General features: G+C 43.8%; 1 protein-coding gene across 1 annotated transcript in view; it reads right to left on the bottom strand.

The window, feature by feature from the left end:
- The window catches only part of VPS16 (VPS16 core subunit of CORVET and HOPS complexes), a 160,589-nt gene that overhangs the window by 37,228 nt on the left and 106,025 nt on the right, over window positions 1-17,336 (bottom strand). Inside the window, exon 19 of the mRNA XM_082261094.1 lies at window positions 17,213-17,320. Within this exon, the coding sequence (XP_082117220.1) occupies window positions 17,213-17,320 (108 nt within the window). The remainder of the gene's footprint in view (window positions 1-17,212; window positions 17,321-17,336) is intronic.

Raw genomic sequence — 17,336 nt, 5'->3', positions numbered from 1 at the left:
AAACGTGGTGTTTCTTAACACAAAGAGGAATTTTGGCAGAAAGGTCATCTTTATTTGATTCACTTGACCAACTGGGGTCAGAGGAGGAGACTTCCATATCCCACATCTATGGGCCAGTTGGGTCACCACCGATTGGAGGTTAGTGGCTAAAAAAGTGGTAAAATCATGGGAGATCTGATTTCCCAGATATTTAAACTAGGTAACTACTGAAAGTGGCGAATTAACCATCGGGTTCAGGGGCCCTTGCACTAGTGAAAACAGAACTGATTTGTCCCAGTTAATACGTACAGTGTCTTTCAAAAGTATTCACCCCCTTGGCATTTTTTGTGTTTTGTTACCTGGAATAAACATTGATTGTTTGAGGATTTGCATCATTTAATTTACAGAACATGCCCACAACTTTGAAGATGATTTTTTTTTTATTGTGAAGCAAACAACAAATAGGACAAAATTAACAGAATACAGAATGCATAACTATTTACTCCCCCTAAAGTCAATACTTTGTAGAGCCACCTTTCGCGGCAATCACAGCTCCAAGTCGCTTTGGATAAGTCTCTGAACTTGCCACATCTTACCACTGGGATTTTTTGCCTGTTCCTCCTTGCAAAACTGCTCCAGCTCCTTCAAGTTGGATGGTTTGCGCTTGTGAACAGCAATCTTTAAGTCTGACCACTGATTTCTATTGGATTGAGGTCTGGGCTTTGACTAGGTCATTCCAACACACCTACATGTTTCCTCTTAAACCACTCAAGTGTTGCTTTAGCAGTGTGTTTGGGGTCATTGTCCTGCTGAAAGGTGAACCTCCGTCCTAGCCTCAAATCACGCACAGAGTGGTACAGGTTTTGCTCAAGAATATCCCTGTATTTAGCACCATCCAATTTTCCCTCAACTTTGACCAGTTTCCCAGTCCCGGCTTCTGAAAAACATCCTCACAGCATGATGCTGCCACCAACATGTGTCACTGTGGGGAGGGTGTTCTTTGGGTGATGTGATGTGTTGGGTTTGCGCCAGACATAGCATTTTCTTTGATGGTCGAAAAGTTCAATTTTAGTCTCATCAGACTAGAGCACCTTCCTCCATACATAATGGGAGTCTCCCACATGCCTTTTTGTTTTTTGCTGAATGGCTTTCTTCTGGCCACTGTGCCATAAAGCCCAACTCTATGGAGCGTACGGCTTATTGTCATCCTATGTACAGATACTCCAGTCTCTGCTGTGGAACTCTGAAGCTCCTCCAGGGTTACCTTGGGTCTTTGTGCTGCCTCTCTGCTTAATGCCTTCCTTGCCTGGTCCATGAGTTTTGGTGGGCGGCTGTCTCTTGGCAGGTTTTCTGTTGTGCCATGTTCTTCCCATTTGGTTATGATAGATTTGATGGTGCTCCTGGGGATCATCAAAGATTTGGATATTTTTTTATAACCTAACCCTGACTTGTACTTCTCAACAACATTGTCCTTTACTTGTTTGGAGACTTCCTTGGTCTTCATGGCAGTATTTGGTTAGTGATGCCTCTTGCAGCCTCTGGGGCCTTTCAAAAAAGGTGTGTATATTTAATTACATCATTAGTCATGTGACACTTAGATTGCACACAGGTGGACATCATTTCACTAATTATGTGACTTCTGAAGGTAATTGGTTGCACCAGAGCTTTTTATGGGCTTCATAACAAAGGGGGTAATACATACGCACATGCCAATTTTCTGTTTTCTATTTCTAAAAAAATGTTTTATGTATATATTTTTCTCATTTCACTTCACCAACTTAGACTATTGTGTTCTGATCCATCACATAACATTCAGATTAACAAAACATTGAACTTAAGGCTGTAATGTAACAAAATAGGTAAAAAGTCAAGGGGGGGTGAATACTTTTGTAAGGCACTGTATAACTGAGAACTCCCTGAATGCGTAGATAAGAGCTAAAGCTGTACCCAAGGGCGGATCAGTATCTTGCAGGAACAACAGAGCGTTTGTCAGGGTTACCTGATCCGAGGCCGAGGTGCTGAGAGGGCTCCCCTTGCGGCTCAGTGCGGCACACCCCTGGAGATGGTACAAAGGGTGTGGCGCCCCAAGTGGCACGGGTTACCAGCTGCAGGCAGGTAGGTAGAACCAGAGCAATCCGAGAGCGAACTGGAACAGGCTGGAATCGCAGCAGGGTATGAGTCATCAAGGCTCTGAAGCAGCCGGGCTACCTTGTGCCAAGGAATAGTCTCTAGTAGCGGAAACCGTGGTACAAGCCGAGGTCATGCACAGGAGACAACCAGAATAGCCGAGGTCTTGAAGCAAGCCGGGGTCATACACAGTAGGTAACGGAAGCAAGGTCAGTGGGAGAAGCCAAGGGTCAAACCAGGAGCAGGAGATCAAACGGAATCAGGAACAAGCCAAGTCACAACAGGAAATCCAAACAGGAAACAGGAAGCACAGGAAACACAGGAAGCTGAGAGATAATCCAGCAATGAGTCTGATCCTATGGCCACCTTTTATAGGCCATTTCCCTGACAGGCCAGCAGAGGGCTGTGTCAGTTGAGTCAGGAGCATCCATTTCTATTACTGGCAATGTTGCCAGTTCTCCTATGGCCATTTCCCTGACAGGCCAGCAGAGGGCTGTGTCAGTTGAGTCAGGAGCGTCCATTTCTATTACTGGCAATGTTGCCAGTTCTCCTATGGCCATTTCCCTGACAGCGTTGTCCGCATACAGGGATACCTTTTCAATGATAGAGCACACTGTTTTACCCACTACCTCTCCCACCCCACGTAGACAGATCGCCATTGGTTCAACAGCGAGTGTGAACAGTCCTGGTGAAAAAGGGCAGCCTTGCCTCGTCCCTCTAAACAGTGGGAAAAGGGGGGAAGTAATCTGGTTACAGGGTGTGCGTAGAGGAGTTTGACCCAATGTATAAATTTAGGCCCAACCCAAATATTTGCAGGACAAGCCAGAGATACCCCCATTCCACGGAGTCAAAGGCCTTCTCCACATCCAGAGACGCCACCACTCCTGATCCAGAGCCTGAATCAGACCTAGCAATAACAGTATAAAGTTGTCAGAGGTTAATGTCTGTTCTTTTACCTGGCATAAATCCTGACTGATCTCCATATACTATAGTAAGATTGAACGAGTTTAGTCAGAATTTTAGCATTGACATTCAGTAAAGAGATCAGGCAATAGGAAGAGCAGAGAACTGGATTTTTCCCTGGTTTGGGGACCATCACTATGACTGCCTCAGACATGGAGGGGGGGAGCCGTTTATCACTAAGCGCCACCTTGAGTGTGAAAACTAAATGGTTAAAACCCGCGCTAAAAAGTGTATAAATGTAAAAGGTGAATAAAACTGTGCTTCCTGGAGCTGCTGCTCACTAAGTAAAAGACCAGAATGTAATAAAATCAATCAAAAAGCAGCGCTAACAGGTACATATGATAAATATATCCGTATGACTGTGATCAAAAATATAAAAATAGATATAAAGTAAAGTGCATATAGTGATCAATGGGTATAAAATTAATAAATATTGAAGTGCAAAATAATATTACAATTAAATGTCCATTGTGCAACCATGTGCAAAATACAAAATATAGATTAAAGTGCAGTCCAAAAGGTTCCTTCAAAGAACTAAAGTGCTGGAAAGGTGCTCAAAATAGTCCATAAGGTGCCCAAGTGCTCTTCAAGGAGAGAAACCCCCTATGGGGATGCACTCACCAGATTAAGGATATATATAAGCCTTGAGCAGATATAATATCCCCTGGATGGGTAGATGGATCCAATACAGCCTCTTTGAAATCCAATACAGCCTCTTTTAAATGGCTCCCTTAGTATCTCCTCTCCTCTCCTCTCCTCTCTCTCACCAACAATGTGTGTCAAAAGAAGGGGAAGAAGCCAGACATAGTGAAGCCCGTAGGTGTATTTATTAAAATCAAGCATTTAAGAATGGTACTCACAAACATAGTAAGATAATCAGCGTTGGTTAAGCAAAACACAATAAGTCACTCCACTTCCGCGTACGCTGCCGGCCGAGTGTCTCATATAAATGCGGAAGGAGAAGGTCAGCACGAGTTTTATAAAATTCACCTGGGAGGCCATCCACCCCTGGAGTCTTACCTGCTTGCATAGATATCAATGCTTGTTTAATCTCATCTGGTGATATGGAGGCGCCTAACCGCTGGCGGGCATTATTGCTAAGTACCGGGAAGTCTATCTCGTCCAAATATTGATTCAGCTGTGCCATGGAATATTAGGCTCTGGAGATGTACAACTGCAGGTAATATGATGCGAACACTAGCATTAATCTGGTCAGGATCCCTCAGTATTCGCCCCATCTCCCTGTATACCCTCAAGCAGAGGGAGTTTGAGCCTTAGAGAGCCATGCCAACAGTTTACCCGTCTTGTCCCCCCGATCAAACACCCTCTGTGATGTAGAAGGACTTTACGGGAGGCTTCCACTCAAAGTAAAGAGACCTCTCTCTAGGTTAGGAGCATATCCGCATAGACTGCATACCAACCCTCCAGTTCTTGGGCCCGTGTTTTCGCTGTAAGAAGGGCAGCCTGGGAGTCTCGGCTGGCCCCTTTGATATGAGACATGTACTGCCCCCTAGTAAAAGCCTTGAAGGCATCACAAACCATATCAGGGGAGGCCATCCCAGGGTTGTGTGCCCAGTAGTCCGAGATAGCACTAACCATTTGGGGTTCAACCTTCTCATCCAAAATCCAGTATCTGGATAATCATAACAGTTTCATCCCCCCCGTGATGACACAAACCCACACTGAAACGCAAAAGCATTGGTGCATGGTCTGAAATCCCTCACAGGAGGATAGACACTTTTCATACAGCCGGGAGCATTGCCACACTTGCATACAAGAGATCAATACGGGAAAAAGTGGCATGGGTGGCTGAGTGACAAGTAAATCCCTGATCCGTTGGGTGTTTCCATTGCCATAAATCATAGAGTTCAAAAGGCATCTTCCCATTTGGAAAGGGTAGATTCAGTTATGACATCTGGTGTTAGCATATCCAAATGTGGACAGGGGAGTATAATAAATCCCCAGCTCTGCGACTGACTGTGACCTGCGACTGACTGTGACTGTGCTCTGCGACTGACTGTGCTCTGCGACTGACCATGCTCTGCGACTGACCGTGCTCTTTGAGTACCAGTGAGTGTCTGCGAGTACCGGTGAGTGTCTGTGAGTACCGGGGAGTGTCTGGGAGTACCTGTGACTGTCTGGGTGTACCTGTGAGTACCTGAGTGTCTGGGAGTGTCAGTGAGTGTCGCGGAGTACCAGAGGGTGAGAAAGTAGAGATAGGAAGCTAGGAAACAGCCACACTGAATCCCCATTAGATTAGATCAATAGGTACAATGCCCGGCGAATGTGGAGATGCGATTCAGTGTACATCTTGTGGTATGTATACGTTCCTTGATCATGCGATCGAGGGCGAATACAAATGCACAAAATGTAAGCACGTTGCTTCCCTGGAAGCTCAGGTCCTGAATCTAGGGAAGCAGCTGGCAGCACTGAGACGAATGCCCATACCGAAGGAGAGCTGGGATCGTACCCAACAAGTACAGGCTGGGGCCTGCACAGAGGTGGACGGAGAAATGGAGGTGCAGGCATTAGAGCAGAGTAGATGGGTGAGAGTTAGGAAGGGTAGAAGGGAAAAAGGCAAGGAGGCCGATCCTGTGCTGGAGCACCCCAATAAATATATCCCGTTGCGTGATGTTGGGGAAACCAGTCAGGGACCAGCATTGCTGGAGCAGAGCGACGCCACCTAACTGCCAGGGGAAGAACTCCTCCAGTGAGGCCGGGAGATAGGGAAAGTAAAGTCAGGTGCTGGTGGTAGGGGACTCAATCATTAGAAGGACAGACAGTGCAATTTGTCACAAAGACCGTGAGCACCGAACAGTCTGTTTACCAGGCGCTCGGGTTCGGCACATCACAGGTCGGGTGGACAGATTACTGGCGGGGCTGGGGAAGACCCAGCTGTCATGGTACACGTGGGTACCAATGACATAGGCAGAGGAAGATGGAGAGTCCTAAACGATTTCAGGGACTTAGGCTCCAAGTTGAAGAATAGGACCTCCAGTATTTCTGAAAATACTACCTGTACCTCGAGCAACACCAGAGAGGCAGTGGGAGATTAGGGAAGTTAACAAGTGGCTGAGGAGCTGGTGTAATAAGGAGGGTTTCGGGTTCCTGGAGAACTGGGCTGACTTCTCAGTCGGCCACCAGCTCTATGGTAGGGATGGATTGCAACTAAATGGGGAGGGTGCAGCCCTAGAGGGGGCAGTTAGAGGGGCTTTTAAAATAGGTGATGGGGGGAGAGTACAGATGTAGAATTAGCCAGCGAGGAGCAAGACTCAGAGGGCACAAAGGGGGGCATTAGCGGTAGGGTGTTCAGAGCCAATAAAACCCAAGGTGGGTATGGGGAAAAAAATCACAAGAGCAGCCTAAAAGCAACTTCAAATGACTTTATATGCAACCGGTCAAAATTACGAGTTTTGTTTACCAATGCCAGAAGCCTGGCCAACAAGATGGGAGAGCTGGAGCTACTGCTGTTTGAGGAGGACTTAGATTTTGTGGGGATAACAGAGACTTGGTTCGACAGCTCTCATGATTGGATGGCGACCATTCAGGGTTATTCCCTTTATCACAGGGATAGAGAAGGTAAAAAAGGAGGAGTAGTATGCCTGTATATTAAGAACAGTGTACAGGTAAATATGAGGGATGATATTAATAATGGAGCTATGGACGAGGCAGAATCCCTATGGGTAGAACTTAAAAGGGAAGGCACTATAGGGAAGGTAATATTGGGCGTATGCTATAGGCCCCCCAACCAGAGGGAGGAGGGGGAGGCAGACCTCCTTTTACAGATAGGATTGGCAGCAAGGATGGGAAATGTCATTATAATGGGGGACTTTAATTATCCAGATATAGACTGGGCAGAAGGAACCGCGCATTCAGCCAAGGCTCGGCAGTTCCTAAATGTTTTGCAGGACAATTTTATGGGTCGGATGGTGAACGCACCGACAAGAAACAATGCGGTACTTGACCTACTGATTACCAAAAATACAGACCTGCTCACGGATATAGAAATACGTGGCAACTTAGGAACCCGTGAACATAGGTCAATTAGATTCAGTATTTATCATAGTAATAGGAAACACAAGGGTAGTACAAGGACACTGAATTTCAAAAGAGCCAATTTCCCAAAACTGCGCTCTCTGCTAGAAAATATCAAATGGGATAGAACCCTGGGAACAAAGAACACGGAGGAAAAATGGGAGTGCTTCAAGAGCATACTAAACAAAGGGATTGGCCAGTGCATTCCAAAGGGAAATACATTTAAAAGAGCAAAACGAAACCCTGGGTGGCTAAACTCAAACATAAAAATGCATATTAATACTAAAGAAAAGGCCTTCAAAAAATACAAGACTGAGGGGTCATTGGCAGCATTCAAGCATTACAAAGAGTGTAATAAGATATGTAAAGACGAAATCAAGGTGGCTAAAATAGAACACGAGAGACACATAGTGGAAGAGAGTAAAAAGAACCCCCAAGAAATTCTTTAAGTATATAAACAGTAAGAAAGCGAGGCCAGAACACATTGGCCCCATAAAAGACAAGGGAAATATGGCCACAGAGGACAGAGAAAAGGCGGAAGTGTTAAATAATTTCTTCTCTTCAGTCTTCACAAAAGAATCGGGGGGCTACACTAACCCAGCTTATAAGGCTAAACTAAATAATACACCTCAGGAAGTACCACCATGGCTAACAGAGGATAGATATAGAACTAAACTAGAGAAACTTAACATAAATAAATCCCTGGGACCGGATGGCTTGCACCCAAGGGTTCTTAAAGAGCTCAGCCAGGTGATTGCCAGACCATTATTCCTGATCTTTAAGGATAGTCTACAGACGGGTATGGTGCCAACGCGGTATCAATATTTAAAAAAGGGCCGAAATATATCCCGGGTAACTATAGGCCAGTCAGCCTAACATCAGTAGTCTGCAAGACTTTGGAGGGAATGTTAAGGGACCATATACAAGACTTTAGTAATGAAAACGGTATTATTAGTAGTAATCAGCATGGATTCATGAAAAATTGTTCTTGCCAAACCAATCTATTAACCTTCTACGATGAAGTGAGCTGCCACCTAGATAAAGGTAAGCCTGTGGATGTGGTGTATCTGGACTTTGCAAAGGCCTTTGACACCGTTCCCCACAAACGCTTACTGTACAAACTAAGGAGTGTAGGTATGGACCATAGGGTGAGTACCTGGATAGAGAACTGGCTCCAGGGGAGAGTCCAGAGGGTGGTGATAAATGGGGAGTACTCGGATTGGGCAGGTGTGGAAAGTGGGGTCCCCCAAGGTTCTGTCCTGGGACCAATCTTGTTTAATTTATTCATAAATGATCTAGAGGAGGGGATATCTAGCACAATCTCAGTATTTGCGGATGATACTAAACTAAGCATGCCAATATCTTCTATGCAGGATGTGGAAATCTTACAAGCGGGCCTGAACAAAATAATGGAGTGGGCAACTACATGGCAGATGAGGTTTAATGTTGAAAAATGTAAAGTAATGCACTTGGGCCTCAGAAACACGAAAGCAAGCTACTCACTAGGGGGGAAACCTCTGGGTGAATCTAAGATGGAAAAGGACCTGGGGGTCCTAGTGGACAACAGGCTTAGCAGTGGCATGCAATGCCAAGCCGCTGCAAGCAAAGCCAACAGAATACTGGCATGTATAAAAAAGGGGATTCACTCCAGAAATAAAGAGATTATTCTCCCACTCTACAAGACTCTGGTCCGGCCACATCTGGAGTATGCTGTCCAGTTCTGGGCAACCGGTCCTCAGGAAGGATGTGCTGGAACTGGAGAGAGTCCAGAGAAGGGCAACAAAAAAAAATTAGGGGAATGGAGGGCATCGGCTACGAGGAAAGACTACAAGCATTGAACTTATTCTCTCTGGAGAAGAGACGCTTCAGGGAGAATATGATATCAATGTACAAATACTGTACTGATGAGGACCCTAGCATAAGGAACAAACTTTTTAGAGAAAGGGAATACAATAAGACACGTGGCCACTCACTAAAACTAGAGGAAAAACAGTTTAACCTTAAAATACGTAAGGTGTTCTTCACTGTCAGAGCAGTAAGGATGTAGAATTTGCTTCCACAAGCAGTCATATCAGCAGGGAGCATCGATAGTTTCAAAAAACTATTAGATGGGCACCTTAAAGACTAGAACATACAGGGGTATACAGTGTACTAGCACACACACACACACACACACACACACACACACACACACATCATAGGTTGAACTGGATGGACTGATGTCTTTTTTTAACCTCACAAACTATGTAAGTATAACATTTTTGGTGGGATACCGATCTACAATCTGGGTTATTTTTGCTAGCATGGAAAAACTGGCGAGAGGTAAATAAAGCCCCACTAAAACCATCTTTGCCGTATTAATGACAGCGTGTATATTTACATATTTACCCTTGGGGTCCAGATTGAGATCAAATAGGTTATAATTAAGATTTTTCCGGATCAGTATACTGACCCTCCTTGCATGGGTAGAGTAAGTTGCAAGGTAGTAATGGCCCATCCAGGGTTTTTTTAAGACTCAAGATTTTGCTCCCTATCAGATGAGTTTCCTGTAGAATAACAATATGGGGCTGGTATGTTTTGAGAAAATTAAATACTAGTGTGCGCTTAGTTTTAGCATTTAGTTCCCGGACGTTCCAGGAAAATCAACGTTACAGGACCCGTATATACATGATAGCACAATATAAATTGACCTCAAATCTCCCACTGGACCCCGAAATTATCCCAGAGGGGATAACAGCACAGAGTTGTTTTACATGTACCACGTTATAGAGCAGTCATTTAAGATCTGTATGTACCACACAAAAACAAAGAACCAAAACACAAAATAGAGACAAACAAAAACCAGGCAAAACATTCCCACCCCAACTCACCCTGCAAAATCACCCCAACTGTGATTTGCTTGGTACCCAACCAGTAACATGGGGAAACGCCACTCAAGGAGCTTTAAACCAAGAACAAAAGGGGGGGGGGACACTACAGGTAAGTCAAAGAGCATAAAGAGCCATTCGCCTTGCATTTTGTCCACAAGGAGCTTTGAAGAAATCTCCCGAGAGGGTCTCGGGGGCACCATCCTTAGTTGCATTCAAAATTGGAAGCCCTCCCTCCTCCCAGAAGTGAGGGGTCAAAAAATCACAGTTGCCAAAGAACGGGAAGAATAATTCCAAACATCAGGATATGATTCTAGAAGTCATCAGCCTGGTGTATGTCTCCAGAGGTAAATGATCTTGCAGGAAGTACCAGAGGAGATCTGAGACAGCCAAAAGAAACAGAGGTCATCTTACAATATATTCAAAGCACTTACATCTAGAGCTATAGGACAGCCTGTTGTAGTGAGGCGAAAGGATAGTAGTTAGAGCCCACACATGGGGACCTATGATCTAGGCAGTGTCTCAACCCAATTGGACGCCTCATCTGGGGAAGTGAAAAACTCTATTGTATTGCCATGCTGCACCCAAAGCCGGGCGGGGAAGAGCATGCTGTATTTGAGGCCTTTACGGAGTAGTGCCAGCCTAACTTGGTCAAAGGATCGCTGGAGTCTCTCTGTCGCCACCGAATAATCTGGGAAATGTATTAATTTAGCCGCCTCATAGAGCAATTCTTATTGTTTCCATGTCTCATGTAGGACCAGGTCTCTGTCTCTGAAGCGCAGAAGTGGAAGGATGAAAGTGTGGGGTGGGGAGCCCACTCAGCCTCTGGTAGATGGCATTCTATGCGCTCTCGTCACCGTGAAGAATGGGGAGATTTGGACCCAGCTGAGGGAAGGCGCTTAGCAAGGGCCATTGGATCTTGGCCTTTGCACCCTCAGGAATCCCAATAAACCTCAGGTTATTTCTATGGTTGTGGTTTTCCGCATCCTCTGCTTTATACTCCAGGGACTTAACTTTACCGCGGAGGGTATGCAGCTCTGCTGTTAGGTCATGGACTATGTTCTCCGTGTCTCCCAGGCGCTGCTCGGCCTCTGTCAGATGGCCCCAAATTTCTCCATGTCCCTCCCAATCAGGCCAATGTCCATGAAGGGCATCTATTTTAGTGGTGAGGGTAGTCTGACAGCCATAATGGCCTGCATGAGAGCCTGAAACTGATCAGGGTCTGTCTCAACCTGCTCAGTAGAGTCAGTTTGAGTCGCCATGCTAGCCACGTGTGCAGTATCACTCAAGGTGTCCGGTGGTGTTCTACACGTTCCCGTCTGCCGCTGTCCACCCGTAATCACCCGATAAGACCCCCAGAGTCAAAAAGGGTGTCTGCACCAAGGTTTGCGCCAGAATCAGGGATAAAAGCAGGAGTAGGCAATGGAGCTCAGCTCTCACACATCCGCTCTCATCGCCATATTGGACACACTCCCTCTTGCATGCATATTTTTAAGGTCCCCAAGTGCATAACTTTACATTTTTCAATCTTAAACCTCATCTGCCATGTAGTGGCTCATACATCTCAACTTTGTCACGTTTTTTTTGCAAAGTTGCTATACCTTGTTCCCAGTTATATAAATTGCACACTATGGTATTATCCACAAACACTGAAATCAAACGAAGTTTCAACCTCTAGATCATTCAGAAACAAATTAAACAGAATTAATTTCATGAAGAATACGTGCATTAAAACCCGCGCTAAATAAATAGATAATAAATAGTGCCGCCTGCAGCTGCTGCTCACAAGGTAAAAAAACAAGAAAACTTATAAGATGCATAAAAACAGCGCTACTAGGCATAAAGTAATCAAATGAGATAAGTGAAATATAAAGTGTATCAGTGACAACCTCTAAAATCAAATCATAAAAGTATTATAGCAAATATAAAATGATTTTACCGAAAATACAATTGCTGTGCTTAAATCATTAAAAGTCCAAATTTAAAGTGCAATAAACTGTATTAATTGTGCAAAATTATTGTGCAAACAGTGCTAAATAAGGTGCAGTCCAAAGAAAGTTCTTCACTTAAATAGGTATTCGTGCTGAAAAAAGTGCTTGTAGTTCTCCATTTTTTTGTGTGCTAATTTTACTTCCTGACCGACACCCACGGCATATTACTAGAAACAGGAAGTATAGAAAGATTAATTGGTATCCACCCCACTGCTTTGATTGGCTATGAATGCTATTATTTTACTATAAATAGGTTTTGCCACTGACAGGAAGTGATGTCTTTGAAAACGCCCATTGTAGGCGGGTGAAACGCGTCAACGCACTTCCTGGCAGGCTATCACCACACGACGTCACTTCCTAAACCACCGTGGAACGCACGCCGGCAGCATAGCCAAAAGCGGAACGGTTTGAGCTGTGACCATTGATTGTGATTATACGCTGATACTTTTCAAATGTTTGTGAGTAGTTTTTATATATTCTAAAGCAATAAATATCATACGGGCTTCACTATTTGGCTCCTTCCCTCCTTTCTTTGAGCATTCTGAACTGGGAGATATTATAGAGGAGGCTGGAGGTGCTCTGGAGATTTCACCTATCAATCCATCCATCCATACTGGTTGTCCTGCATTAACCTCTGCAGATTTAAGGCTCTATTTTATCCTGAATTTGGTGAGTGCATTCCCAAAAGGGTTCTGTGTGGAGGCACTATGGCACTTGTGTGGAGCACTACAAGCACTTTTTTCAGCACGAATACCTATTTAAGTGAAGAACTTTCTTTGGACTGCACCTTATTTAGCACTGTTTGCACAATTAATACAATTTATTGCAATTTAAATTTGGACTTTAATGATCTAAGCACAATAATTGTATTTTCGGTAAAATAATTTTGTATTTGGTATAATATTTTTATGATTGATTTTAGAGGTTGTCACTGATGCACTTTATATTTCACTTATCTCATTTGATTAGAATTCATTTCTTGACAGAGCCGTACAGCACACTGGACACAACCTTAGACCATTTAGATAATGACCTATTTATCATTTTTTATCTGGATTGTGTTCCTTAAGCCAATTATCTATTTGCAGTCACTGCTTCATGCAATCCCTTTTGGATCCAGTGTTTCTAACCCAAAACACTACTACAGTAAACCCCCCTCCATCGCGGGGGTTACGTTCCAGACCCACCCGCAATAAGTGAAAATCCGCCAAATAGAAATACCCTATTTAAATACACTGTAGGCATGTTTTTATAACTTTCACTGTACTTTTAAAAGCAATTTAAGGTCTTTAAACACACTTTTAAAACAATAGAAACACATTTAAACACATAAAAGATACTGAGAGACAGAACAAGAGCAATGGAAAACACAAAAATACTTAATTAACAATGATTTAATTACCAGTAGTAAGATAATATTAATAGGTCTTACAGAAAAAAAAACGCAAAATACAGGGACGCGGAAACTGAACCGCGATATAACGGGGTTTACTGTACATGCACGTGTGTACTAGCAATCTCTAGTCCTAATGCTTCCTTCAAGTGGTGGAATCTGACTTAAGATGTGAAGTTAACAGGATTGTGGGCACATCATTTCAAAAAGTTGTTTTAGGGCATCCACCATTTGCTTTCATTCATTTCATCATTCTTCGTGAATGAAGGATGGAAACAGCATCAGCTGTTTAGTCAACAGTGGAATAGGTGAAAAAAAAACAGTAATTTTGATTTACCTGTAAATTCCTTATGTTGGAGTACAGTACAGGACTTGTATTCATAGAGCATGGGTTATTTGCAAACTACCTTTGGATGATTGAACACTGGCAAAGAACTTGTTCGGGGAAACACATATAATCCCGCCCACTCAATGAGATTCCAGTTTTTGTTTAACAGGCAATAAGGAATGATCAAGATGCAGGGGGGAGAGGCCTGTGACCTATACTGTATTCCAAGATAAGGAATTTACAGGTAAGTCAAAATTCCTATTTTCATAATTGTACAGTTCAGGACTTGTATTCGAAGACCACAGGATGACCCCAAGCAATAAACTCACTGGTAGCCAACAAAATCACAAACTAAACTACCAACATGCCCCCAAAAAAGACAATGGTTAAAGAATCTGAAAACACTCTGATACTAACTTCAAACACATTACGACCAATGCTTTGGTCGAGGCCTAAACATCCAACTGATAGAGCTTGGAGAACATCTGAACTAAGGACCAGGTAATGATGGCCTTGCAAATCTGGAACACAGATGCTTTATTTTAAAAAGCTTAAGAGATACCAATAGTCCTGGTGGAACGAGCTTTGATGGGAAAGGGTGGAACCCTTTCCTTTAGGGTGTTAGTCCTGAAAATAGGTATTCTGATCCACCACACAAAAGTGAAGTGGGAAGCAGGGTGTCCTCTATGAGGACCCACAGGCAAAACAAAGAGGAAGTCAGTCTTGCGCACACATTCCGTTGCTGCCAGGAAGACCCGGAAAGCCCTTACCACATCTAAGCAGTGTAGGGCAATTTCTGTGTCATGGTTTAGGGTAGGACAGGGGGGATCGGAGAACAAGATCTCCACTGTGGTGGTAAGAAGAGACCACCTTAGGTAAAGAGAAAGATTTTGGCCTCAGGGCCACCTTGTTCCAATGCAAAACAAGAAAAAGAGGAATTCTGACTTGCCTGTAAATTCTATAATTTGGAGTACAGTACAGGACATAGGCAAAGTATTTATATAAGGGATATAAGCTTACAGCTTCAGGTGATTGGACACTAACAAGCTTTTGAGGACACAATCTCCAACCCAGATGTACAGTACAGGACACAGACACATTATTCATACACCATGTGACATCCTCAAGCAATGAATAGAAAGGGTGGGCAATGAGGCAAATAAAAGTTCAGAGTGTCGCTGCAAGAACCTTGTGGCTGAAAGTTCCATCCGCAGAAGATTGGAAATCCACCTGATAAAACTTTAAGAAAGTATGAACAGAAGACCAGGTGGTGGCTTTACACAGTTGAGCAACAGAGGCTTAGAGCCCAAAGGCCCAGGATACTCCAACAGATCTGATGGAGTGGGAGTGTAACAGCGCAAGAGAAGGTTTTTGTTCCAGGGCATAGACCCTTACCATCAAGTTTCTTATCCATTGTGCAATGGTGATTTTAAAGAAGAGTGCCCCTTGTGAGGCAAAGAACAAACATGGAATCTTAATGTTTAGTCTAATGAAAGCAGTAGCTTTTAGGTACACATTAATGGCTCCAGGCAATGTAGAGAGAACAGCAGGGCACAAGGATGACAGAAGAATTTCCTCAGTTAGCTAGAACACGGATATCACCTTTGGAAGAAAGGATGATCTTGGGAGTAGTACAACCTTGTCATTGTGAAGTATAAGGAAAGGCTCTTTACAGGAAAGGACCACCAGTTTACAAGTCTGATAAATATGATGGCTACCAAAAAAAGGCTACTTTCCCGGCAAGAATATCTAAGGGAACATCTCACATGGGATCAAAGGGTGATTTCTGCAGGACAGAGAGGACCCAATTAAGGTTCCAGGGAAGTACAGGATGCTGCGAAGGGAGGCCTAACACAAAAAACACCTTGAATAAAGTAAATTTTTTACCAGGGAGTTTGAAGTCAAAGGCTTTTAAAAAAGGATGAATGAGGCCCATGTCTCCCTTTTAAGGCCTCATGCACACTGGATGTGATCAAAACGTCAGTAGAAAGCTCTGGCTGTAGGAGTTTTTCACATTTTTTGCAGTAGTGTTTTAGCAAAACTATACTCCCACAAAAGCTTATGGCTCAAAAACATTGATAAATGCAGAATAGCCACGTTTTTCAGCGTTTCTCTGTGTTTTTCAGCTTTTATCAGAGTTAGAGCGTCTTCACGGCTAAAAAAACTCCTCTCAAAACTGCAATAGGCTAATACAAGGTAATATTCAGGTACTTACACTGATTGCAGAAATAAAAAGAAAGAAATAGTAGTAACTAATAATGTTTTATTGAATATAGAATATACAGTCAGGCCTACAGTCTGCTTCTGATTGCAGCAACCCCCCCCCCCCCCAAGCCCCACTAATACTTATCTGAGCCTCATCTCGATACAGCGATGTGCATAAGAGCCTCGCCTTTCCGGGGAGTCTCACTTCTCATTGGCTGAGTCTATTGGCTCCCACTGCTGTCAATCACAGCCAGTGAGCCAATAAGGAGAGGGAGGGGGTGGGGTCGAGTCACAGCTCTGTGTGTTAATGAACATATAGAGCCGCAGCTCAAGAGCAAGAAGGATCTTAGCTGCTCTGTGAAATAACTCTGCACAGAGCAGGTAAGTATAACAGGTTTGTTATTTTTAAAAAAAAAACAAGACTTTAATATCACTTTAACTAACTGGCCCGATCTAAGTCGTTACTCTCAGTACTGGCTCCCGTTTTTGTTTATTTGCTTATGCCTTGTTCTGTATGCTCTCTGTCTGTACAACTCCCATAACACCTATCCATTTGCCACTGTAATCCCCATGAAGGCACACTGTGTGTATGTTTGTAAGGGTTGAAACAATGCTTGTTACAAAAAAAGGGCAAAAAGGATAACAGTATCAAATTGGGTAGCAGAAGTCCTTGGGGAATGTATTATGGTGGATAAGGCAGGAGGTATGTTTATCAGTATAACTGCTATTATGTTGTATGGAGGAGTACAGTCTGGCAAAATAGAATATAATCTAGGCTAAGTGGGTAAAGAAAGGGAGTATAAACAAAAAGAACGTTATGTAGTTTACCTACCTGCTTATGTCCAATTTACATTTCGCATTTATCAAACCATATATACAGAAAGATCTATAACTCTTAGGGCTCTTTCACACGGGCGATCCGATCAGATCCGCCTGTCAGTTTTTTAAGCGGATCTGATCGGATCCTCCATGCAGCTCTATGGGGCAGAGGATGTCAGCGGAGACACCTCCGCTGACACCCGCTGCCATCTGTATCCGATCCTGTCCGTGAAATCTTGACGGATGGAAACCCTACTTTTTCATCTGTTCAGGGATCGGATCGGATGAGAGCGGACAGGCGGCCCGCTCTCATCCCATCCCCCATAGAGAGCAGCAGTGGCTGTGACACCTCCCTCTCCGCACTGCAAGCGAAGACGGAGCTGTCAACCGCCAGCTCAGCGGGGATCGGCGGATCGATCCCCGCTGAGAAGCACGGATCCGCCTACGGAGGCAGACCGTGTGAAAGAGCCCTTATACTTTATTAAAAATGGAAGAGGCGCAATACCTTTTCAGTGCTGTAGCTAGCTCGTACATGAAAATTTGCAAGCTCTTGATGATTATCATCTTGATTGTATAAATCTTTTAAGGTCTCTGGTTCTTGATGTTTGCAGAACTGTCAATACAGAATT

This window comes from Pelophylax lessonae (genome assembly GCF_965119305.1).
Source record: "Pelophylax lessonae genome assembly, chromosome: 6".
NCBI classification, from domain to species: domain Eukaryota; kingdom Metazoa; phylum Chordata; class Amphibia; order Anura; family Ranidae; genus Pelophylax; species Pelophylax lessonae.
The sequence above is the reverse complement of the archived record's forward strand: the minus strand, read 5'-3'. Positions and strand labels throughout refer to the sequence as shown.